Source organism: Cetorhinus maximus, chromosome 20 (assembly GCF_964194155.1).
Source record: "Cetorhinus maximus chromosome 20, sCetMax3.hap1.1, whole genome shotgun sequence".
In the NCBI taxonomy this organism is placed as follows: Eukaryota; Metazoa; Chordata; class Chondrichthyes; order Lamniformes; family Cetorhinidae; genus Cetorhinus; species Cetorhinus maximus.
In genome coordinates, this window is record NC_135898.1 from 47480948 (window position 1) to 47507392 (window position 26445).

Genomic DNA, 26445 nt, shown 5'->3' on the forward strand with positions numbered 1-26445 from the left:
TCCGCTACTGTTCCCATGGAATAAAGTGCTGTGTTGACCTGTTCAGCTTCAGACATACTGTCCAAACCTGAAGTAATTCAGAACCTCAAGAATCTTTTTCACCAAAGTGCCCAGTTCTGAGTTTGATTTACTCCTTCCATGTGTCCAAACCTGTCAGATAGCATAAGGTGCTTAAGCTTTTAGGTGGGTTGCCCAAAATTTAAAAATTTTCCTTCCAGTATTTGAAGCTTTCATGCACTATCCAGCCTCTTGGTTAAAAACTGCTTCGGTTTAAGTTATTTCAATAATCTCTTCACTCCCCTGGAGCATCAGGTATTTGCAGCTGCTCTTTTTTTGTGCTGCCTCACAGTCGCCATGTGTAATGGCACCAAACTCAGACCCAGACAGCAGGGTTTTCCATAATTCGCCCTTGCTAGGGATCCAATTTTCCCAGTGCCAGCTTCCCAGTGCACTGTTAAAATCAGTTTTCCCCTTTTTAAGGGTTGCTCACCAGCTCCACGTTCTTTGCTTGGTTCTCTGACTTGAAGCCTACAATCGCTGGATCGGGATTTTCTTCACAGACCACCAACTGCTGTGGTGCAGCCCTGATTAACTTTGAAAGTTGATTTTCTGACTCTTCCTGCCTCCACTTTGTCTATAGAGAAGCTTTGGAAATTTTTAACTGTGTCTTACAGAGTGCTGCAGTTTTGGCACCTATTTTACAGGTCTGGTATTTAATCTTCTTGAAAGTTGAATTTTTAGTGTTTTGGGGTCCATCACCACTGTTGGTTAGTCTACTTTGGAATAATTACTGAGACGTTGTTATGTTTGAACAACAACTGGTTTATTTTATACAACTGAACTATGTACAGCTATCCATGACTAGGTGTTACACTGCTGAAGCCATGAACCTTCTCCCTTGCCTCTCTTAGCCGTGTGTTCTCTTAAATCATCATTATGGGAGGTGCTATTTACACAGTCCCACACATTAAACCTCACAAACCTAATACTAAAGGTCATACGAATAAAAAGACAGAATATTTTTGAAAGGCATGAACCTTGTAAATGTTAATGTTCAGAGAGACTTGAGTGTCATACACAGAACACAGAAAGTTAGCATGCAGGTAAAGTAAGCAATTAGGAAGGCAAATGGCACACTGACCTTTAATGCAAAGGGATTGGAATACAAGAATAAAAAAGTCTTGCTACAATTGTACAGGTTTAGTGAGACCACACCTGGAATAATGTGTGCAATTTTAGTCCTCATATTTAAGGAAGTGTTATGGACAAGAAAGTGAACTGAACCCCCAATTTCCTTCCCTTACTGTCCATAATCACTGTAGTGTTTGAAAAGGAAAATGTATGGGTTTCTCAGTACCAGAATGTGGTCAATTGGAATAACCAGCAGCAAGCTCTCATGGGTTTAAATAAAGAGGATTATTTATTCGCACATTCACCTCAAAGGTATAATGCTATGATACACACACACATACACACACTCAGACAAGAAAATACAGTGAAAGAGGATACTGCACTTTTACCAGTTACAAACATAGGAACAGGTTGGAGTTCATGTTTTTGGCTCATCTTAGGAAAGAAGCATACTTTGCAGGCCTGGTGAAGAAGGCTTTTTCACCTTAGAAGGATAGCCTAGGTGGATTTCAAATAGTTGGAGTCATATGTCAGGATAATTCCAGGATTTCCTCAAAGGGATGAATTGTTCAGCAGGTCTTGGAGTTAGTTACTTATAGTCTTCATACCAGGATAGCAAGTTTCTGTCTGGTGGAATTGAGAAGGAACAGGATGGAGAACTTGATGTAGCAGTATCCAGATTTGAAAAGGCATAGAAGCCCTGTCTGCTTCTATCTCTGCTGGGCTCTTTGCGGACTGATTAGTTTCTTTCTGATTCTTGGAGTAAAAGCTTTGTTATCTGAAGACTGCTTTGATCAGGTGCCCACCTGATCAAATACTTGTATTATCCACCTAGAATGGTTTAAATCTAGAAGCCATTGCTATACTTTGGAAAATAGGTGGTGGAGGGTCTCCTCACATCGCCTTATGATGAACTGGCTTCTGATTGTTTCTTTTGTTAACTATCAAGCTCAGAGACAAGGAGTCTCAGGGTCTATAGATTCTAGTAAGTCCACAAACAATAGCAGATCCACAGATGGGTCGTCTTCATATGTCCATTCAAGGGGGTGACCTCTGCCAATAGTTATTCAATTAGGAACTTTCTGGAGACATGTGGTAGTCTGTGTAGAAATTGTAAATGTCACCTGGCCTTCGGCAGCCTCTTAGTCACCCATTTAATGTCCATTTTTAAAAGAAAAGGTGGTTCCAGAAAGTTCTATACGAATACAGTCCATGTTTAAAGTTATGATTTTAACATGCCTTTATTGGGAATGACAAGAAAGGTATACTTGCATTGGAAGTAGTAAAGCAAGGGTTCACTAGATTGGTCCCTGAGATAAGAGGGTTATCCTCACGAGACGCTGAGTAAATTGCGCCTATATTCTCAAGTTTAGGAGAATGAGAGGTGATCTCATTGAAACGTACAAGATTGTGAAGGGGGTTGACAGGATAGGTATGAGAAGCTGTTTTCCCTGGCTGGAGAATCTAGAACACAGGGGCACAGTTTCAGGATAGGGGCTTGATCGTTTAGGACTGAGATGATGAGAAGTTTCTTCACTCTAAGGGTTGTGAATCTTTGGAACTCTACCCCAGAAAGCTGTCGATGCTCCATCATTGAATATGTTTAAGACTGAGAAGGACAGAACTTTGGTACACAATAATCATGGGTGACTTTAATCCTCACATAGCTTGGACAAATAAAATTGGCCAACCTCAGAGTTCATTCCAGACAGTTTCTTAGAACAATACGCTGTGGAACTAACATTGCATCTCAAAAGAAGTACTGAGAAGGATGTAGAAGAACAAATCTGCAGAGAAATTACAGAGAGATTCATGCATTATAGAGTAGTTATAACGGGGGACTTTAATTACCCGAATGTAGACTGGGACAGTGGTAGAGTAAAGGGTGGAGAGCGGCAAAAGTTCCTAGGTTGTGGTCAGGAGAATTTTCTACAGCAGTATGTATCCATTCCAACAAGAAAAAATGCACTGCTCGACCTGGTTCTTGGAAATGAGGCGGGCAAAGTAGATCAAGCGTAAGGCAAAGTACTGCGGATGCTGGAAATCTGAAACAAAAACAAAAAATGCTGGAAAAACTCAGCAGGTCTGACAGCATCTGTGGAAAGAAAGACAGAGTTAATGTTTCGAGCCCGTATGACTTCTTCAGAGCTAGATCAACTGTGAATGGGCGAGCATTTAGGGGACAGTGATCATTGTATTGTACATTTTAGGATGATGATAGAAAAGAATGAAAGACAATCCAGAGTAAAAATAATTAACTGGACAAGAGCCGACTTCAATGGGGCAAGAACGGAGCTGGGCCAGATAGACTGGAACGAAAGATTGGCGGGAAAAACTGTAGCTGAACAATGGGCTACCTTCAAAGTTCGAGCACAGTCAAGGTATATTGCATCAAAAGGGAAAGGCAGGGCAAACAAATCCAGAGCTCACTGGATGAAAAAGGAGACTGAAATTAAGATAAAGAAGAAAAAGTGCGCTTATGACAGGCGTCAGGTAGAAAATACAATTGAGAACCACGAGGAATACAGAAGGTCCAGAGGGGAGGTGAAAAAGCATATTAGAGAAGTGAAGAGGAATTATGAGAAAAGACTGACAGCCAACATAAAGGGGAAGTCTTCTGTAGGCATATAAATAGTAAAAGGTGGTAAAAGGAGTAGGGCCGATTAGGGACCTAAAAGGGAATTTACATATGGAGACAGGGGACATGGCTGAAGTATTAAATGAATACTTTGCATCTGTCTTTATCAAGGAGGTAGATGCTACCCAGGCCATGGTGGCAGACAAGGAAACTCTGTCACCAGAAGGGTTCAAAATTGATAAGCAGGAAGTGTTGAATAGACTATCCGTACTTAAAGTTGACAAGGCACTGGGATGCATTCAAGGATATTGAAGGAAGTGAGAGTAGAAATTGCAGGGGCACTGGCCATAATCTTTCAGTCTCCTCTAGGCTCAAGGGTGGTGCCAAAGGACTGGAGAATTGCAAACATTATGCCCTTGTTCAAAAAAGGTTGTAAGGATAAGTCCAGCAATTACAGACCAGTCACTTTAACTTCAGTGGTGGGCAAGATTCTAGAAACAATTGTTCGGGATAGAATTAGTAGTCACCTGGTAAAATATGGGTTGATAAGGAAGAGCCAGCATGGATTTCTAAAGGGGAAATCTTGTTTAACTAACTTCCTGGAGGTAACAGAAAAGTTTGATGAGGGTAATGCTGTTGATGTGGTGTACGTGGACTTTGAAAAGGCATTTGACACAGTACCACACAACAGACTTGTGAGAAAAATTATTGCTCATGCAATAAAAGGGACAGTAGCAATGTGGATACAAAATTAGCTGAAAAATAGGAAGCAGAGAGTAATGGTCAATGGATACTTTTCGGGCTGGAGGAAGGTTTGTAGTGGAGTTCCCCAGGGGTCAGTATTGGGACCCTTGCTGTTCCTGATATATATTAATGATCTAGATCTTGGTGTGCAGGGGACAATTTCAAAGTTTGCGGATGATACGGAGCTTGGGAGTCTTGTGAACTGTGAGGACGATGGTGTGGAACTTCAAGAGGACATAGACAAGTTGGTGGAGTGGGCAGATAGGTGGCAGATGACGTTCAATGTGGAGAAGTGTGAGGTGATGCATTTTGGTAGGAAGAACATGGACAGACAATATAAAATAAGGGGTGAAACTTTGAAGGGGGTACAGGAGCAGAAAGACTTGGGTGTATATGTGAAGGTGGCAGGACATGTGGAGAGAGCAGTTAATAAAGCATATTGCATGCTGGATTTTATTGATAGGGGCATGGAGTACAAAAGCAAGGAAGTTATGCTGAATTTATATAAGACCTCAGCTAGAATATTGTGTACAGTTCTGGGTGCCACATTATAGGAAGGTTGTGAGCACATTGGAGAGAGTGCAGAGAGGTTTACAAGAATGGTTCCAGGGATGAGAAACTTCAGCTATGAGGATAGATTGGAGACTGTTCTCCTTGGAGAGAAGGCGGCTTGAGAGGAGATTTGATAGAGATGTTCAAAATCATGAGGGGGCTGGACAGAGTAGATAGGGAGAAACTGTTCCCGCTCGTAAAAGGACCAAGAACGAAAGGGCACAGGTTTAAAGTGATTTGCAGAAGAAGCAAGTGTGATGTGAGAAAAAAGGTTTTTCACACAAGTGGTTCAGGTCTGGAATGCACTGCCTGGAAGTGTGGTGGAGGCAGCTTCAATTGAGGCATTCAAGAGGGTATTAGATGATTATCTGAATGGAAACAATGTGCAGGGGTATGGGGAAAAGGCAGGACAATGGCACTAGGTCATAATGTTCATTTGAAGAGCCAGTGCAGACACCATGGGCCGAATGGCCTCCTTCTGCGCCATTAAGATTCTGTGATTCTGTGAAGTGGCTGCAGAGATAGTGGATACATTGATTGTAATCATCCAAAATTCCCCAGTTTTTGGAAATGTTCCAGTTGATTGGAAAACTGCAAATGTAGGGCCCCGCTCAAGAAAGAAGGGAGACAGGGAGAAGGAAACTATAGGCCAGTTTGCCTCACATCTGTCACTGGGAAAATCTATTACTAAGGAAGCAGTAGCGGGACATTTAGTAAATCAGAATATAATCAAGCGGAGTCAACACAGTTTTATCAAAAATAAATCACATTCAAAGGATTCTGAGTGAAGCATACACTCCAAACTATTGATTTTGAGTATTGTTAAAGAAGGATTTGCATCATTTGAAAATTGTGTTAAAGGCCACAATCAATAAACACTGGACCTCAGACACAACGGCTGAAGCTGATAAAGAAACACAGCATATATGAATACAGTTGACTAAATATGAACATCAATTCAATCAGTGGCATATCATAAGGACAAGAGTTTTGCTATTTCGTACAAGCTAAACAAACACAATGTTCAGCAGCCTTTGACTCTTTATTCCACACAGAAACTGGCAATGCCACATAATTGTCAAACTTCTCAGAATTCTTTGATATCCTTTTTGTTCTACTTGCACTTCTGTAAAGATGGTGTAGTACAGAAACCATCAAAGGGTCCATTTGGATTATATCCAGCTATGCTGGAACATAAAATCCTATAACCTCATACCAATAATGAATTAGTGCTGCAGCGCATGAGATATACTCAGGATTAGGATCCAGCTGAGACAGATAGAACAAAAATCTCTGCTCTTGGTTCGCCACTTAAGAAAGGCCATTCATCCTACCTTAGTTCATTCATTCAGAAAACCCCTGAAGTCCACCTATCGCAACATCTAATTGTTTCTCAAAGTGGATTTTATCTTCACTAATCCATTGCAAATTCATTCCATATCTTTTACTCTTTGAGGAAAGAGTTGCTTTCTGGTATCAGTCTTAAATTTACCCTTTTTCTTCAACCTGTTGCCCCTTGTCCACACTTGTAATTTGGTTTGAAGAATGTTATAGTAACAGTTTGAATCCCATCATGATGATTATAATAACAGCAACATATTTGTATAGTGCCTTTAACATAGTAAGATGTTTCAATGCACTTCACAGAAGCATTATCAAACAAATTTTGACACCAAGCCACATAAGAGGGTTTTAGAGCAGATGACCAAAAGCTCGGTCAAAAAGTTGTAAGGTTCTAAGGAGCATCTTAAAGGAGGAGAGATAGGTAAAGCGAAGGAGAGGTTTAGGGAGGAAATTCTAGAGCTTAGGGCCTAGACAGCTGAAGGCACAGCTACCAAAGATGGAGCAATTAAAATCTGGGATATGCAAGTGGTACAACGATCCCCATAAAGACCAATAATTTAAAAAAGAAATTCGAACTTCAAGCTAAAAGAATAATATGTCAAGATTTCATGTTTTATAATGTTTACTATAACAAATGACTAGAAGCACTATCAACTAAACACTATCTTTGTAGGCAATTTATACTTCAAACCACAGAACAGAATACTTGCCCCTCCTTATTCTTAGCCCAACTGAAAAAAAACACACTTCACAGGAATACTTTATGCTGCCCTTTGTGTAGACAATCTATTTTCCCAGAATCAATCTAAAATGATTCTTACCTACAAAAAGTTTATTCTTGTTCTTTCCTTTTTTAAGTCTGGTAACTTGCAATGTTAGAACTGTCTTTCAAAGTGAGGTTTTTCTTTCCTGAAGGCTGTCCCTCTAGCCCAGGCTAGATGACTCTTCCAGCCCCGAATTCTCCACGAATTTGATCTTTTCAATCTGAGCGCAAGCTTCCACCTGCATTCTTGCATGACAAGCCGCAGAGGCCCTTTTGGCCTTTAGCTGCTCTCTCTCTCCCAGATTGAAGCAGGCCAAAAACACTGTCTGTGATATTCTGTGATATTCTAGGAAAGTCTGTAAATTGGTCTTTACAATGGCTTCCTCTGCATTCTTCCCCATGGCAATGTGAATCACATGGGCCTTGTAGCTAGGTATAAATAGTAATTAGCTATCCTTGATAATTCAACTCTCTTTTATCTTGGAACTAAATGGACAGTTTTAAGCACAACTGTTTACAACCCAACATCCTCAACACTTTTCTCAGAGTTTGGAGACTCCCAGTCTCTACTGTTAATACACAGGCTGCTGCCATTACCTCCAAGCATAAATAGTTTGCACCTTCTTCCTAGTAAAACAGTCTAAGCATTCCTTTGGTTTCTAACCATCAAGCCACAAAGGTTTACTATCAGGCAGACTTCAGAACAGTTCACATAACTCCCTTCATTTTATGCTAAATTTAAAAACACAGTAGTCCCAAAATGTAATAATCTTATAAACCTCATAAATACAATAGTAGCCAGAATCAGAGCAGCACCCATTATCTTCGAGGGTTGTCGGGTTGGTGGAGGTTACAGAGGCGGGGAAGGGTGTGGCCATGAAGGGATTTGGAAACAAGGATGAGAATTTTAAAATCAAGATGTTGTTTAAAGGGAACCAATGTAGATCTGAAAGCACAGGGATGATGCATGAACAGGACTTGGTATGAGCTAGGATACAGACAGTGGAGTTTTGGATGACCTTAAGTTTATGGATAATGAAAGATGGGAGGTCATCCTGGAGTGCACTGGAATAGTCAATATTAGAGGTAATAAAGCATGGATGAGAGTTTCAGCAGCAGATGAGCTGAGGTGCAGAGTCGGACGATGTTACAGAGGTGGAAGTAGGAGTTCTTAACCAAGGCACTTACACGTGTCAGAAACTTATCTAAACAAAATTCACTGAATCTGGCCTTTGTGAGCCAGAACCAGATATCTTCTTCAGTTCTCTGCCCAGAGACACAGAGCCACGATCTCCATCATGGGTACGGCAAGGAGGCGGGTCCCATATCCATCCTAGCCAGAATGGGATCGAACTCAATGATGCTGGCACCAAGCTGATGAACACCAGTTGTCCAACCAATGGAACCAACCAGACCCAAAGGAGTACAAATTGCTGTGGCAACGTAACTCTCATATGCATGTTGTAGCCTGGAGCTATGGATAGTGATGGTAGAGGCTCCAATTTCTTTCCATCACATGGCTGACCAGTAATTTGTCCTGCTCTTACCACATGTCATTGGCGTATGTTGGAAGGATTTACAAGTTGATACTCAATCTGTCGGCCATGTTATGAACACACTTTCCTTGGCCATCAAATCCTGGAGTAGGACTTGAACCTGGAGCTTCTGGCTCAGAAGCAGAGACACTACCCACTGTGCCACAAGACCTCCTCCCAGCACCAGATAATAACCACAAAATTTTCTGAACTGTTGTAAAATGTAACCAATGTCCTTTAGAGAAAAGACCCTGCTCTGTCCTAAGCATGACTTCAGTCTCACACTGTGAGGTTGACTCTTAAGGCTTTCAGGGATATTAGAGGTGAGTCATTAAAATATGCCTCGCCAGTGTCGCTCACATCTTAAAAACAAGTTATAAAGAAAATCTTGCGTAACCAGACAGATGGCAGTTAAACCTTTCAGTTTAGTTCTCTGTAAATGCAAGATCAGAGGATAAAATAGTCCTCACATTTTGTACCAATTCCCAATTTCATTCAAAGATGTCAAAATGTAGAGTTTGGGAAATGGGAATAACATGTTGTTTTAGTTAGATATCATTTTCTGAAGCTAGGGTTCAGGAATATTGTTGCAGTGAGGAGCCATCGGTTGCATTTCATCATAGATGCCAAACTCAAAAACCAGGAAAATGCTAACAGCTTCAAAAGAATGCACAAGTAAAGAACAGTCCTGAATATTGGTCTGCGGCCTGTGGTTACACTGAAAGAACAGTTCTGAATATTGGCCTGCGGCCTGTAGTTACACTGAAGAACAGTCCTGAATATTGGCCTGCGGCCTGTAGTTACACTGAAAGAACAGTCCTGAATATTGGCCTGCGGCCTGTAGTTACACTGAACGAACAGTCCTGAATATTGGCCTGCGGCCTGTAGTTACACTAAAGAACAGTCCTGAATATTGGCCTGCGGCCTGTAGTTACACTGAAAGAACAGTCCTGAATATTGGCCTGCGGCCTGTAGTTACACTGAAGAACAGTCCTGAATATTGGCCTGCGGCCTGTAGTTACACTGAAAGAACAGTCCTGAATATTGGCCTGCGGCCTGTAGTTACACTGAAGAACAGTCCTGAATATTGGCCTGCGGCCTGTAGTTACACTGAAAGAACAGTCCTGAATGTTGGCCTGCGGCCTGTAGTTACACTGAAAGAACAGTCCTGAATATTGGCCTGCGGCCTGTAGTTACACTGACAGTGCAGCGAGAACGTGGCTCATTGTTACTTCAAAGATGTGCTTGTTCTTACAAGGACCTCCAGTTGCATCATATTGTGCAGTTACAAAAGGTAAAGCACATGCTCAGTGGTGGATTAGTGTGAAATGGCAGCATCTAAAACAATTAGATTTTTTTTCCTCTGACATGTCGACAAATGATGGATTACAAGAGCAGTACTATAAGAAGATAAGGGGCAAATCCTTTAGCAATGGGTGAAGAAGGCATTGTCATGACAAATAGCTGTACAGGAAAATAATGAGGTGAACACTTATTGCGTCTTTTAGCTGTCTGATGGAGGTTTCACAGTTGTTAAAAGGAACAGCAGTGAGGTTAAAGCAAGGATGAACAAATTATTATTGCCCAATTATAGCAAACCTGAAAAGTGTGATTATAGCAAAGAAAGACCTCAAGTCCTAGGCCTCATTTTATTCCAAAATCTAACCTACATTTGACAGTCAAAACCAGATGAATTGAGTGCATCAGATTGTTTCCAGTTTGAACCAAACTAACTGCAGGGGTGGTGCCAACCTTGATATACGCCAATATTTAAGCGAGAAAACATAAGACTGGATCCTTTAATACTGTCATTGCTTTCCCCATTTCCCCACTATTTTTCCAGTGAGGGCAATAAAAATTCATGTACTTCTGTCTGTGCCTTACTGACACACTCCGCTCCACACCACACACTCTCACTCACTCTCTCTCTTTCGGCAGGACCTTCATTTTCCCAGTATTCCCAGGTTCTTTATCCTAACTCACGAACATGCTCCCCTCCTTCCTCCCTCATTTCCGAAGTGCTATTATGGAATCAGATAGAAACGTCAAAAAGTTCACAACGAAGTTTCAAATTACTATCTAAGTGGGAGACCAAAACCAAGTGGGTGGTCAGTGAAAATCTATTAGATGGCTCAGCTATCAATTTCCCATCTGAATCCAGTCTTCCTTTCAAAGCTACTCTCCTTTTAGACAGCAGAGGCAACTAACTACCTGAAGTCAGCAGGGCTGATGCAGTTCAAGAGTCTAACTGCATCATCAGGCTCCAACTACTATTTTAATTTTGGCCTGAGCAGGAAAGTTTTTTTTTTTACAAATTTGATCTGTGCTGCCTCACCAGGAACATTTAGGCATCCCCTTCCCCAACATCCTCCCCTTCTTTATTGTGAGATAGCGTCTGGAAACACCAAACCCACATTTACCAGAGTGCCAGCTGATGGCTGAGGGCCACATTAATTTCTTCAGGCTGGCAGCCTCTTCCTACCCACTTCCTGCCCATTCTGGGTGGGAAGTCAGCTGGTGACATGTTAACTGAAGCCAGTGGGATCCCCATCGGAAAACCGCTGGCAGTTAACCCAGCTTCAATCTCAACATCAGCAAAATAATATTTGATTTAGGCCCGTCATAGCAATGATAAAAATACTTTCCACCCAATGCCTAGGTGAAATTGAGGTGTTAAAGATGTAATATGTAGCTGCTGATTTATTTCTGCCTCCTAGTAATTTGTTTATATGAGAGAAGACTTCCAAATCTTGCGCTTGACTTGGCATAAGTTCTGGTTTGGAGAGCCAGAGCAGAGTTTTAACTGAACAAGCTCTGCTCAACCTTGAAACAGTCAATCTTTTCCACCTCTCCCTTTGAGTGCTATTTAATGGTTGAAATTCATATAAAGCTGACAAGACCTGAAAACTGGCCATGATGAAAAGCTGGTAAGTGGAGAGTATAATATATACATTTACTCTCAGCTTGTAATTATCTAGGATAACAGTGGAGACTAAACAGATGTTAACTGTGCATTTGTTCAGAGAACAGAGTGTACTCCTTGACAGCTTCTTGGTGTTGCTGATTAATTTCCTTTTTTTTTAAGGGTTTTAACTCAATTTTTGACAGCAGGAGAACGATAAAGGTGATCATTTGAATAATCTGTTGTGTTTTGTGTTTTAAGTTGCCTGTGAGAGATAATCGTATTTAGCAAATCCAGCTCAAGAACAAAGCATATCCAGGTCTGTTTCACTTGAATTGTTATCTACCCAGAAGGGGAGGTAGAGTATTAAAGAGATATAAAAGCTTGATTTTATTTACTGGGAGCGAGGGAAGAGATGAGAACAGGCTTAGTGCTCCTTCAATAGTGGAATTGTAAATGGCGGTAGTGGTGGGAAGGAGGGGAAAGAGTCCATGAATCATCCTACATTGACCCCAGATGGAGCAAGCTTGGTGGGCTAACAGGACCTTTTCTTACTCAAGACCTTACGTTCTTAATTACAGTGAAGAGTTAAGAAACAAGTCAATGTTTACGTGGTGAAGGGAGGTGTGAGAAAAAAATTATAATTCAGTCAGGTGATGCTTCTATATATATATATATATATATATATATATATACACACACATATTTCCCATTTTGTTTTCCCATGAAAAAGTTAGATCTTATAAAAATCAAAAAAACCCTGAAAACCCTGGCACATGACTATTCCTGCCATTCAGATCAAGTTAACCTTAATTACATTTGGACGTTACTGACTGATGAAATCACAATGAGTTTGGGTCATACTGACCCCCAACTGTGTGCGGTCAAATCAGGGTTTATAACAAGAGTGACCTAATGTCATACAACAGGAAATTTTAATTCTTCCAGAAAAAGAGAGGGCTTTACTTTTCAAATTTTGTCAAAGGGCCAAACATTCTCCCACATTGAGTTACGGGCATCAAAGACTGACCTAATCATGTTGCTACATTTACGACTTCAACCAATTTAAAAAAAACCTTTTTATAAAAAAGATCTAGCACTTCCCAAAAGGGCATTAACAAATAAAAGCAAAAAATGACAGGTCGCAGATTGGTTTGACACTCCATTGATTTTACTCTTCTATCGAATTCTATGAAGTCTCAAACAGGCATCAGACCAGACACGCTCTCTTCCATTCTTGCTGGGAATGGAGGGTTAAGTTAAAATCAGGGCTTGGCTTTTTACTGGAATGAAGTACAGAAATAAAAGCTGCATACTAATAAACTAAAGTGAAAAATAAAATCAGAGTTAGGAGTGATGACACAACAGATTGAGGAGAATTCAACATTAAAATATTAATAACATTGTGTTTAGGTGGTCATATTACAGCAATAAAGCTATGCCTGACATTTGCATAGCTTTTTTCCTTTAATATTAGTCTTTTGATGTCATAGTAACCATACCGAAAACATAAAAACTGATAGGAAACACAGGATTTTTCCCAGGTTTGATAGCAGTCTAAGCTAAAACCAATTACTTGCCAATACATTATCCATTTCAGTTCCTCCGGAGATTATCAGTCATTCATACATACTTCGCCACCTTAAGCAAAACAGAGGATATGTAAGTAACCTCTTAATGTTTACATTTTCCAATCGCTACAATTGTGTTACAGACTGCAAATAAATGTGTGCAGCACAAGTGTTACTATTGTGGTACAAGATATAAAGGAGAAAATAAACAATTCACCTGGCACCTGCAACTATGGAATATAACCACTGCCAAGAAACTGGTAATTAGAAATTCATTACCAACTGTTATAGCAGCAAACAAAACAGCAGTAAATTTACCATTTCCCCTTGTGCGAAGTCCCCTCTGTTGTAATTTCAGCCCGAACATCTGTAAGCTGCAAGATACCATTAATAGACAAACAGGCCTTAACTCCCAGAAGGGAAAAAACAGTAAAAACCGGGAAATAAGAATACTGGTCCGAACTGGTCTTGTATACCTTAAATTGGAACACCAGTAAAAACTGGGAAATAAGAGTACTGGTCCAAACTGTTTTTTTCCTTCTGGGCTATAAAATTGAATATTAAACCAAGATTACTGCTAAGCGTAATGATAACAGTACAGTTAAAATACAATCTACAATGTTTCAGGACTTGTCTGATTAAATACAAAATATAGACAAGAGCTCATCAGCTAGCGGTACTTTCAGTAGACATTAAGGCAAACCACTTGACTTCCATCACAACTGGGGAACAAGTTTAGCCTTACTCCTTCCTAGTGGCTACTGCACAAAAAGTCGTTGATAAGCAAATATATTTGGCGACTGGTACAGAAATAAAGTAACCCAAAAGAAAACAGGAATTTGAGAGTCGATTAAAGAAATGCGAGTGAACCCAGCTAAAGTAAAAAAAAGACTTGAACTATAATAACTAACAGGAATGTGGAAGATAAGCTGGAAAAAGTAAATAGAATGATTGAGAAAAAGTTTTGAAAAATTAAAAGAAAACGCAAAATAACCAGAACCACCTTTTCTTCACCATGGCTTTTCCTTCATTTTCTCTACACGCCTTTCCTTCTACATTTTCTCCTCCATTGATTTTGCTTATAAAAATAAATCACTATCTATTTTTATTTTGAGACCTTCCTTGGAAAGCATTTGCACTCAAAGTTATGGACATTTACCACTATTCATCACTGTGACTTAGGAAAGTAGTAAATGAAGTATGAAAGTACATAGTGTTTTGCACAGCAGAGTACAACAGAAAGATGCCAAATGCATGCTTTAATAAAACAGTATTATCATGCCATTCACTCAATCCCCTGGGCATATCATACCCAAGCAGACAGCAGCAGGAACAAAATGTGGCAGCATGAGTACAGGGTAAAGATGAAGTCCTCAGAAGCAGTGCAAAATACACATTGCCAAACCAGCAGTACATTTTACGACCACCTGATGTACTTTTCCAATGAAGGCCAATTTCACGTCTTGGGTGTTTTTAAACTTGTGTTACATGTTCACTTTGCTAGCTAGTAATTCACAGAAAGTCCATGGCTGCAGGCATTTGGTGTAGACAGGATTAGCTCTTCCCTTATTCCCAAGAACCTGCTGACACTCACACACGAATAAAAGCCATTTTAGCAGGATATGGTAATTGGCTACCATTGATGGAACCATACACTAGGAAAGGAGTCAATGACATTGAGATTGGGTGAAAGGGAGAGAGAATTGCCAAAAGAAGTACTGAAAAATAACCCAGCCATTATTACACTTCTAAGGTTTTACATTCTATGTTTGTATACATCATGCAAACAATGCTAGTTTCTTTAATTCCTAATTATGTTTAAATGTTTTTGAGTGAAAATAATGATCACAAAATGTTCCATGACTTGGAATTTCCTCAAAGCTCCACCACTATAGCTTTACTGGAAGAGCAGCCCAAACCCAATTACCAGCAGCAATGGAGACTCCATCACATTCATTAAAATGTTATGGAGGTGGAACGGAAGCTGTTGCAAGAAAATTCCAGGTCCGTAACTACAAATGCTGAAACTTTCAACAGCAGTGTGTCAAATTTGATCAATCAGCCTCAGCCAGTTAAATGGAGTTGGACCTCTGTTGATGTAGAAGTCCAGCATCAACTTACCTCATTGAATCTTGCCACCAGATCTTCAACTGCGTTGTGTTCCGCATTTTTGTTGCTGAGTGCAGGTGCTGATGAGGAGGTTTTGAGGGGGGGGGACCTGCTGGAACAACTTGGATTTGCCAAATCCCTGGTCAGAAAACAGAGGTAGTCAAGTGGTAGGACCTTGCGATAGAGTTCCTGCTCTTGCTCGGTCAGAATACTGGCAATCTCTTCAGGGAATTGGATCAGGTGTCGCAGGTCTGCCAGCTCCTTGCTGATGCCAGTTACATTGGATGGCAGGGTGCTTGAGCCAGCCATGGTTATGCAGAGTTGGCGCTCTAGAAAATAAAGAAAGTTCGCCATGAGCTCCATCATCTGGATAGAACGTACAGAATAATAAATGCCTGAAATGCCCTTTCAGTCTCAGTTGGAGGATACCAAATAATATCAAAACTCAAGAGAGAAACAGCTTACAAATATATGCGTCATTATAACTCAGTATATTTCAAAGCAGCGAAGTATGAAAACACATTCAAGCACACACAATATAGCAGTGATACAGTTTAACTATCCTCCCCCTCCATGTACAAAGGCCTAACAAACCTTCAAGATATTTCAAACCAATTCAAATATGGAAATATTTGTAAAATATCTCACCATGCACAATGTAAATAAATTCAAATAAAATATCCATGCAGGGGTACAGTAGTATAGTAGTTACATTACTAGACTAGTAATCCAGAGACATCGAGTAGCAGTAGGGACTAACGATCTGGAAATCTGAGTTCAAATCTCACCATGGCAACTGGGTGAATTTTAAGTTCAGTCAATTAAATAAGATCTGGAATAAAATGTTAGTATCAGTAACCGTGACAATGAAGCTACATATAGTTGTAAAAAGCCAGCGGGTCCATTAATATCTTTTAGGGAAGAAAATCTGCCATCCTTACCCAGTCTGACCTATGTGTGACTCCAGAGATGGATATGGTTGACTCAACTTCCCTCTGAAGTGGCCTGCAAACCAGTTCAGTTGTATTCAAGAAGGTTGTTCACTTCTACCTTCAAGGACAATTAGGGATGGGCAATGAATGCTGGCCTTGCTAGCAGCTCTCACGTCTTGTGAATGAATTGTTAAGAATTGCAAAGACATTTGAGTAATTTAATCGTTCTGTGCTCCCAATAACCACCAGGGATGAACAAAAAAAAACACCCTCCATATTATTTCAGAGTTAATTACCAAAATGACCTGTTCTGAGATGTCAGGTTCTTTTCCGTAGGATTTGTAATTATTTTTGAGAGAATGAAATGGCGGAGTGTTTCTAAATTTATTTGACTGGATTTGATATATTCAAGTTTCTCAGAAGCTTCTTCATTAAGTCAAATTGTACATGCGGTTTGGCATCTAGTTTAGATTAATGTCAATTATAGCTTCATTGCTGCAAAGTGGTAAAACATTTGAGTTCAGTAAATCACTTGCTATTGTGTAGAAAGCTCCATAGAGCTAGTGAGGTTTACAGCACTGAAGGAGTCAGCCCATCATATCTGTACTGGCTCTCCAAACTTAATTCCATTTAGTCAGTTTCTCCTCATAGCATTACATCCTCCTCTGCTTCAAATGTTTAAATGCCTCAGCTCCTAAAAAGCTGTGTTAACTAATTTTTGCACCAAACCATTGTATGCCCTGATAACTCTTTGAGAAAATAAGTTTCTCCTCACTCTCACTGCAGTAAATTTAAATTGATGATCCCTCATCATTGATTCCCCACCTAGAAACAGACTTCCCCTGAACACTCTTACAAAAAAACCTCCATTATTTGAAAAATACCTCTATTATCCTTTCTGCTCCAATAGAAAGAATCCCAGGCTCTTACGTCTGACCCGATAACTATAGTTTCTCATCTCTGGTATCATCCTGATGAATCTGCAATTTACAACCTCTATGGTTTTCAAGTCCCTTCTGCAATGAGGCATTCAAAACTGCACACAGTACTCGAACTGGGGCCTAGCCATTGCCTTGTACAAATTTATCACCACCCACTTGCTGCTGTATTTCAGACCCTAATTTATAATGACTAAAGTGTAGCTGATATTTTGTATGGTTTTCTCTATTTGAAGGAATTATGCTTGCATTTGTTTCAGTGTTATCGATGTTGCTTCAGTACCAAAATGGCATCCACAATGTGTGTGCACATTTCTGGTGCAGTCTGTTTTTTTCTAATTCATTCATGGGATGTGGGCGTCGCTGGCTAGGTCAGCATTTACTGCCCATCCCTAATTGCCCTTGTTCAAAGGGCATTTAAGAGTCAACCATGTTGCTGTGGGTCTGGAGTCAGATTTCCTTCCCTAAAGGACATTAGTGAACGAGATGGGTTTTGGCAATGGTTTCATGGTCATCATCAGACTTTTTGGACAGGATTTCCCCTCCATTGGGGGGGGGGAAGTTTAGGATCGGGTGCGTGGAGACGCGCCTCCGATCAGCGCCCGATTGGGGGTGCGCCACCATTTTATGTTATGCGCTTCCTGTACGGGCGGGGGGATTCCCTAAGCTGGGAGTGCGCTCTTTCGCGCATGCGCACTTAGCTCCCTGAGGCTAACTGCTGCCTCAGGGAGATCGGCTCTAATGTACAAATAATTAAAAATAAAAAATTCCCTGACATGTCTCCTCAAGTGACACTGTCACAGGAGTGGCGAAATGTCCATAACTTTTAAAAAAAACTTTAATTAAATTTTTAAAAAACATGAAACCTCACCCCACCTGTGGATGAGGTTTCAGGCTTTTTCTAATGCCCGCTTAAGGTTGGACGGGCAGGTCCTTTAATTAGTTTAATGACTCTGTCAATGGCCTCAATTGGCCATTGACAGGTCAGCAGGCGCACAGCTGATTTTGCTGAGCCCCACCCTACCTGAAAATTTAAATGGGGCGTGGGCAGGAGTTCCAACCGACATCACTGCACATCATTTTACCTGTCGGTGAGCGGGTCCCATGCTTGCCAATGGGAAAATCCTGCCCTTTAATTCCAGATTTTTATTGAGTTCAAATTTCACCATCTGCCATGGTGGGATTTGAACCCGGGTCCCCAGAGCATTACCCTGGATCTCTGGAACACTAGCCCAGTGAAAATACCATTATGCCATCATTCTCCACCCCCTCCCCTGCTTTTGGGACTCCTTTCCCTTTAAGGGATGAGATGCCACCTCCAAGAGCCATCAGCTAATTGGACAGTTGGAGGGCTGGCATCTCTTCAGTCCCAGCAGCATCACTGGGAGTGGTGGCCTCCTTTGGGACTGCACCCAGCTGCGAGATTCATCAATGGATGCCAGCCTCGCAGCAAGGTTAGTGAGGTCAGGGGTCGCCAGGACAAGTCAGGCAGGCCCCACCAAGGGGCGGGGGTGGGGACAGCAGTGATTGGTGAGTTAGCAGGATATTGTTGCCCTGGGGCTGGCCTTCTGGGGGCTACAGAGTGCCTGATTAGGGTGTTACCCCTCCCCACTTGAAGACTGCAGGGAGTCACTAGGATTCACCAGGCAGTCTCTCCACATGGCCCATCCAATACTGGTAAAATTCCAGCAGCACAATTGGCCTTGGGGCAGGAGGGCCAACCTCTGTCTGGCAAAATGGCATGGTAGCGGGAAGAAGATGGGCACTCCAACCCTCCAGCCTCCATCCTGACATTTCAGCCCCCTTGCCCCCCACCCCCCGCCTTCTTTGGGCTCCTGCAGGCCCCATAAAATTCAGCCCGAAGTATACAGAGTAGACAGATCGTGACAACAGTCAGCATCAACACTGATTTGGCTGTAGCAGTGCCATTCTTAATAGCATCATTTCAAATTAATGCCCTCTCTTAAGCATGGAAGCAGGGGAAGTGGGCTGAGAGGAGAAGGATTAGGTGGGACCATATCATTACTTTCTATGATTCCATCCCCGCTGTTGGCCCTGGGAATGAGGACATGCAGCCTGTCCACTGTCAGTCAAGTGTTGCTATCTGTGGTTATTGGCCACCTTGTCCTGCATAAGAGAGGGAAGTGTGTTAGCAAGGGTAGTGAAATGTGTTTGGGTGATGTGCCCAGTGAATAGCTGACAATGTGTGCAATCTGCAAGATGTGGGTGTGAGATTTGCAGAAGTACTAAGTGTGCGAGGGTGAGAGGATGCTATGAATGTGAGGTAGGGGTCATGCTTGATATACAGTAGAATGTGGGTAGGTAAGTGGAGCGGGTGCAGTGAATGGAGCAGAGTGTGAAGCTACTAGTTAATTTGTAAGGATATGGCATTTGAAGATGCATTCACTCATGTAAGGTCATTAGACATCTTCCTGTGTAGCATCTAGTTCCTCAAGGCTACACTGCTTACACCGACAGCAATGGCTATCTACTTCTACTGCATCTATCTGGGGGAGATCTCTTGGCCTCCTGTTGGTAGAGGACCTCTCTCTTCCTACCCATCTCCTGCACCAAAGCCTCCAGTGCTGAGCCAAAACACCTCGGAGCATGCTTTCTGTGGCACCAATTTGACTCTTCTTCCTGCTCAGAATGTCTTCCGTAACCAATTCTAGTACGTGCTACAGCCTGAATGCATCTCTCCCTTAAGAGGTGCAGGGTGGCTTTAATAAGTGCAAGCTACCCTGAATGGATTTAGTCATGAACAAACGTGGGCCCCCTTTTAAGGCTTGCAGCCACTCAGCAGCATGTTTAATGCTACGCTGTGCACCATCATTTACATTAGCTGTCTGCATTGGGTGGGGTCTGTTGTGTGGTCCCGCGGGTGGTGTGGCTGATCCAGGAGCCTTTGTTTGGGGGAGCATGGGCTGATGGTGGGAAGCTAGGGGGAGGGGAAGCGCTCCTACTCCTCTTGGCCCACCAGCAGTGCTGTAAAGGCACTTACCTTCCCTCTGAAGGTGTACTTACCTCCGTTCCGGTTTCCAGAAGCCAAGGAAACCCAGTTAGCCACTCCAAAATCAGCCAAGCAGGTTAACTCAGAGGCTGTCAGCCTCATTCAAATAATTAAATTGTCAACCCATCTTCTGGGAATGGGTTGTCCACCCGCTCCTAGTCCCGCCTCAATAAAAACAGAAATGGGTGGACTGAGGTCAGTGTTTAGATGTTTAACCTTTTAACACCTGACCCTCACCTAGTCCTACTATTTTTGGATGCTAAAATTCTCCCTATAAAGAAGGTTGTGATTAAGTAGAAAAGTTTACTTGAGGTTCTTTCGTCAGCTGGACAAATATCTCAAATGTAAAGCATTTTAAAGATCAGACCCAAAGCTTTCTTTCCTAATAGTGGAGTGCATATACTGTTCAACCAATTGAAAACACCGCTGTAGAGGGTAAGCTTTATCATTCTGTTTAGTCTGCAGTGCTAATTACTGTTCAACAGCAGTGTGGCAACAGTCCCTCAGTCAGCTGGCCTGTCATCCATACCAACTAATAGAAAGGTCAGTTCAATAGCAGAGCTTGTTTGTGACAACCCTCAGTTACTTTGCCATAAAGCAAACTTGTTATCTATTGTGTAGAGTGCACTGTGGCAATGAATACTGCAATGCAAAGCTGCATTCATGAGTAAGGGTAATATATTTAGGACAGAAAGATTAGATTAGACATAAGAATGAACATAATTAGGCCATAAAACATTGTTCAGAGGTGAAAACCTATTTTATGAGAAATGAGAATAACTATTATTTTAGGAATGAAAGTGCTTTAAATGAGATCAAGGTAGCAAATATGTGTGAAGTACAGAGTGGAATACCAGAGAATCAGTACTTGAATTTCCCCCTTCGGCTTCCAATTTATATCAATTGGATTGAACTCAATTCAATGCAACGTGGTCAAGTTCACAGATGATAAACAAATGGAATGGGGTGGCTTGGAGTTGGGGCTTGTGGCTGATAATATTTGTTGGTGGGTTGGGGAGGCATAGGCACAAATAAAGCTCGAATCAGGAAGCAGCCAGGAATCTTTTACCTGGTGTCAGATAATAACTGCAGGTGGTGTGGGGACTAATGGTACATGAAGTGAACACAAACAAATGCACATTGGATTAAAAAAGAGTAATCCACATACATAAATGGCTAAAAATAAGGTTGGAATCGAGGAGCGTTAATGGGTTCAGAACTTAACAACCTGAGTTTTTTTGGTTTCCACCTATTAAATTGAACAAATGCAACTGCAGGCTGACAAGTATACGCCTGCATCAAGCTACAGGAGGATCGGCTAGTAAAGCCTGCCACAGTAATGAGAGAAGATGGTTCTACCTGTGATTGGTCAATATAGAGTGTAGCGGGTAAGTGGCCCAGTTACCCCCAGAAAATGGCACCAGCTTGGATAAGTGCCTGGAGGGGGGGACTGGAACCCTTAATAGAGGAAACGCTATCAAAAGGAGGATGGTTACACCTTTGATATAGCCGATGGAGTTCATAGCCTGAAAGCGATGGCACTGCTCTGAGGATAGTTCACCAATGGTGATGAGGACACATCAAGTCACTGCGGTGCAGCAATCAATAAAGCAAATAAGAGCACTAAATTATATTATCAAATCAGTGGACCATTGGTCACAAGACACTTGGCTGAAGCTGAACATTGCTCTAGCTAGACCAGAGGTCAGAGGTCCCATTTCCATGAAGACACCAGAAAAACATTCAAGTTGAGCAGCAGGGCAGAGAAGAACCAAGAAACAGATCCCCAGCATTATAGAACAAAAACAGAATTACCTGGAAAAACTCAGCAGGTCTGGCATTATAGGACTGATGGTCAGTTGGGGGAAATAGAGATTTTTAGTCTTGAAAGAAGGCATGTAACTTCAGAGGAACCTTTTGAAATTTAGAATGCACTTCTTATAGGGAATTAAGGGTTAAGGGTTAGGGTTAGGGTTAGGGTGAGAAAATGGAGTTAATACAGAAGATCAGTCATGACCTTGTTGAATGGCAGAACAGGCTTGAGATGGTTATATGGTTGATTCCTGCTCCTATTTTTTATGTTCTGGTATTAAGTTATTCAGAATAGTTGATGTAAAATCAAGGCTGAAGCTCAAAAGAATCTCTTCAGAGAGGAGTAAATGGAATGTATTTCCAGGTAGAGCAATGGAAGCAAAAACCTTGAAAAGGCATTTGGATGATGCTATGGGTAAGCTCCAGGTTTTTCTTTTTGAACAGATGAGTTAAAATGAGCCACATAGTCTTCTTATCATGTGAATCTTAAGCTGTTTTCAACAGTATTATTGCTTCTCTAAATGGCTCATGATGGCAGAGTGACCTGGTTTGAAAACAAACAGAGCCATACCACCTCACTGTAAGTGATAGCATCACCTGTAATACAACCTGAACACTAGACCATCCCACTTCAGCCTATGAGGCAAGCTACATGGTGATTAATGAATCATTGCCATTACAACAGCTGCACATATCTAACTTGGTATTGTCTTTTATTGATGAGACAATTTAATATTACTCAGCTAAAAATATGATCTTGAATTGGCATTTATTCACCACACTGTAAATGTTGCAAGACATATTGTAGAACATATTGTGAGAGGTGCAGAATATAATGGTATTCAGTGCGTATGCTTTTAAAGTGCAAAGTAAGTTCCCACCAATCTCTATACGTTTGTTCAGCATAACTAGAGAACACTATAGTGCAAAACTAATATATTTATCTGCAGTATAAAAAAATATTGATTTGTGATTTGCTGTGACAAGGCAATAGCTCATGAAAAATAATATATCAAACTCTCCCTATATAGATAAAATATAAACAGATTAACAATTACAAATGTGTAATCTGCTGCCAATTAGATTGAGCATATCAAAATAATCTTTATTCATTTTGTACACACAAATGCTGAATAGTGACTCTCATCATACACTTTGGAGGAGTTTGAAGAACACTATTGAAAGATGGGAACTATTAGAATTTAGTTTTTTAAGAACTTAAACATTCGCATTAGGGACATATTTGACAGGAAGCTCCTTAAGTGCAGCTAAGAGAGTGGCAACTTAATTTTGAATGTTGTTTATTGTGGAAGTTGTTTTCATTAGAAGTAAAAACAACTTAAACACACAAACACTCATTTTGAGGTGCAGAGATCTAATCTACTCTTGAGAATACTGTCAAAATAAGCAGGCAACCTCATGCAACAGAATCATACAGCCCATATCCATTTTGTTAAAAAAAAGCAAAGGTTGGAAGAGTGAATAGGGACTCAAGTACAAAACTAATTCTAAGCCAGACTAATAAATTGCTGCTGAAAAAGTTAAGTGGACACATCCGAATGTCTTGCACAGGGAATGATGTTTCTGGAGCTATTGATGCAAGGATGTAATTATCTTTTTCTGCATGTCAGATTCAATCTGCAGAACAGGAAAAGGGATAAACATTGAATTTATAATTTAATTGCATACAGAAGAATCTCTCCAACCAACTTTCCACTTCTGAGAGTCCCAGAGCTGTCTAACACTTTAAAAAAAACCTGCATAAACAGAGTCAATTTTCTGTCCTTTTTCTATGCCCATTATAAATGCCTATGCCCATATTTGTAATGGAGAGTGCCCATATAAACTTGCCAATTGAGTAATTACAAATTCCTACTCGTGGTGCTGCTCACACATATATTGGGCCAGAAATTGCTGCCAAAGTAAAGGGGAGTTTCATGCACATCTTATTATTAACATGTGAATCCTCCAGTAACTTGCGTCAAGGGATTGCGAATCGCGAACAGTTGCTGGATGATTTGTGCCCGTTCATAGTTAAAATTAGACTCGTACTTAACAGTGTAAATGCATTTTAATGACAAGAGATATGTTCTTGCAATACTATTCAACCTCTCTGGCCCAGAAAGACAACAATTGAACCTGTGGATCTCATTCCTATGGATAGTAAAGTGCTTAGGAATTTTAAAAGTTTTGAATTTTATTTTTCCTTTTTATTTCTCTTTTCTCTCTGGATGGAAAAGGACAGTGCTGGACCCATGATTTTCCAAAGTGCACTCGCAGCGTATGAGGTAGCTCACTACAAGAGGGAAAACTCAGAAGGTTTACCTTTATACTTGTATCCGTAACCTACTCAATTTGTGCCAATGAAACACAGGAACAAAAGGAGGCAATTGAAGATCTTGAACCTGTTCTGGCTATTCAGTTAGATCAGGGCTGATCTGTGCCGTAACTCCATTTTACCTGCCTTTATTCCATATTAATGTTCTTACCTAAAAAAAAGTCTATCGATCACAGTTTTGAATATTTTAATTAACCTAGCCTCAACAGCCTCCTGGGGGAGTGAATTCTAGTTTTCCACTCACTCTGTGGGAAAAAGTGCTTCATGATTTCACCGCTAAATGGCCTAGCCCTTATTTTAAGATTATGCCCCCCTGTTCTGGATTCCCCAACCAGAGGAAATCATTTCCCTGTTTTTATCCTATTGAATTCTCGCCGATTGGGATGGCGAGAATTTCAGCAAGGTGGTGCTTCGTACAGTAGCCTTCAGGTCCCCAAAGAGGCAGACTTGTCATTGATATTCTGGAGCAGCAGACAGTCAAACTTTCCCTGGAGCCCGAGGCTTACTAATACTGCCAAGGGGGTGCTCAAAGACCAAGCCAGCAACAGAAAGGCAACTCATCTCCTCCTCTTACCAGAGTAGAATTGCCAACAAAAACCCCTGTGAAGAAAAAAAATGTGTTGCTAGAAACCTCTTAAGAGTTTAGAATATTCTTCAGCCAATACAAGCACTTTCAAATAGAGTAAATAGTAACAAAGCCTGGTATAATGCAAGCAAAAAGCATCAGAAAATTCTGTAGTGTTTCGCGCAAGAACAATGGAGAATTCATTTAAGTATCACTGGAAATCACCCCGCTCCTGTACTGTCCACGATGTGTGGATGGACAGAGAAACCGGCCAGAAATTAGAACTACTTTGGGGATCTTGACACCATTTTGCATCTATTCATTAGGCCCCAGTCCTGATCCTCCTGGCTCCATTGGCATGTGTTTCAGGAAAAATAAATTTTGAAAAAAATTATGGAAAAGCAAAATATCTTGGATGCTGGAAATCTCTGTTAACAACAGCAATGTGTATTTATAAACACCTTTAACATAATGATTCTGCACAGGAGCATTATAAAATAAAGTATGACACTGAGCCACCTTAGGAGATATTAGGTCGGGTGATCGCAAGTTGATGAAAAAGGTAGGTTTTAATGAGTATCTCAAAGGAGGAAAGTGAGGTAGAAAGGTGGAGAGGTGTAGGGAGGGAATTCCAGAGCTTAGGCCTTGGCAACCAAAGGCATGCCCAGCAATGGTGGAGCAATTAAAATTGGGGATGCATAAGTGGCCAGAATTAGAGGAACACAGGGAGAGTTACGGAGGTAGGGAGGGGTGAGGAAATGAGAGGATTTGAAAACAGGAATGAGAATTTTAAAATCAAGATGTTGCTTGGCCAAGAAACAATGTAGGCCAGTGATACGAAACGGGACTTGCCAAGAGTTAAGATACTGGCAGCAGAGTATTGGATTACCTCATGTTTATGGAGGAGAGAATGTGGGAGAGCAGCCAGGAGTGTACTGGAATAGTCAGGTCTAGAGGTGATGAAGGCATGAATGAGGTTTCAGCAGCAGATGAGCTGAGGCTGAGTGAAGTGGTGCAATGTTACAGAGGTGGAAATAGGCAGTCTTGGTGATGGTACTAACATGAGCTTGGAAGCTCATCTTGGAATCAAGTGTGACAGCAAAGTTGTGAACAGGCAGGCTTAACCTCAGTGGCCAGGCAGAGGGATGGAGTTGATGGTTTTGGAATGGTGTTTAGAGCAGGGACTCTAAACAACGGCCTGAAATGTTAACTCCACAGAAGCTGCCTGACCTGCTGAGCATTTCCTGCATTTCTGTTTTTATTTTAAAAATTTGACCAATTTGTCAAAGGGATCCTTTAATAGGTGTACAGGCCCTAATTTATGTATTCAAGGAGTTTGTTGGTTGTTGCAAATAAAAACACGCCTTTCAAATTTAGTAATGTTTGGACTGATTGGTTGCATGTCTTCCCATTGTTACATGGGCCAGAATTGTTACCTTGATGGGCGGGCGGGCAGTTGAACTCTGCCGCCGAAACGGGGCCCGCCGCCATTTTGACTGTCGGGCCAATTAAGGCCTGCTCAGCGGCCTGCTGATGAGAAGCGCTATGCGCTTCCTGTGCGGGGGGGGTGGAATCCCCAACTATCAAAGAGCGCACATCTCCCTGAGACTAAGTGCTGTCT

At 41.3% G+C, this 26445-nt stretch overlaps 1 protein-coding gene across 2 annotated transcripts in view; it reads right to left on the reverse strand.

Annotated features, from left to right (window-relative positions):
- The window catches only part of plce1 (phospholipase C, epsilon 1), a 368859-nt gene that overhangs the window by 114526 nt on the left and 227888 nt on the right, over positions 1-26445 (reverse strand). For both annotated transcript variants that reach the window (XM_078566023.1, XM_078566021.1), the window contains exon 4: positions 15242-15558. In XM_078566023.1, coding sequence (XP_078422149.1) covers positions 15242-15558 — 317 coding nt within the window. The remainder of the gene's footprint in view (positions 1-15241; positions 15559-26445) is intronic.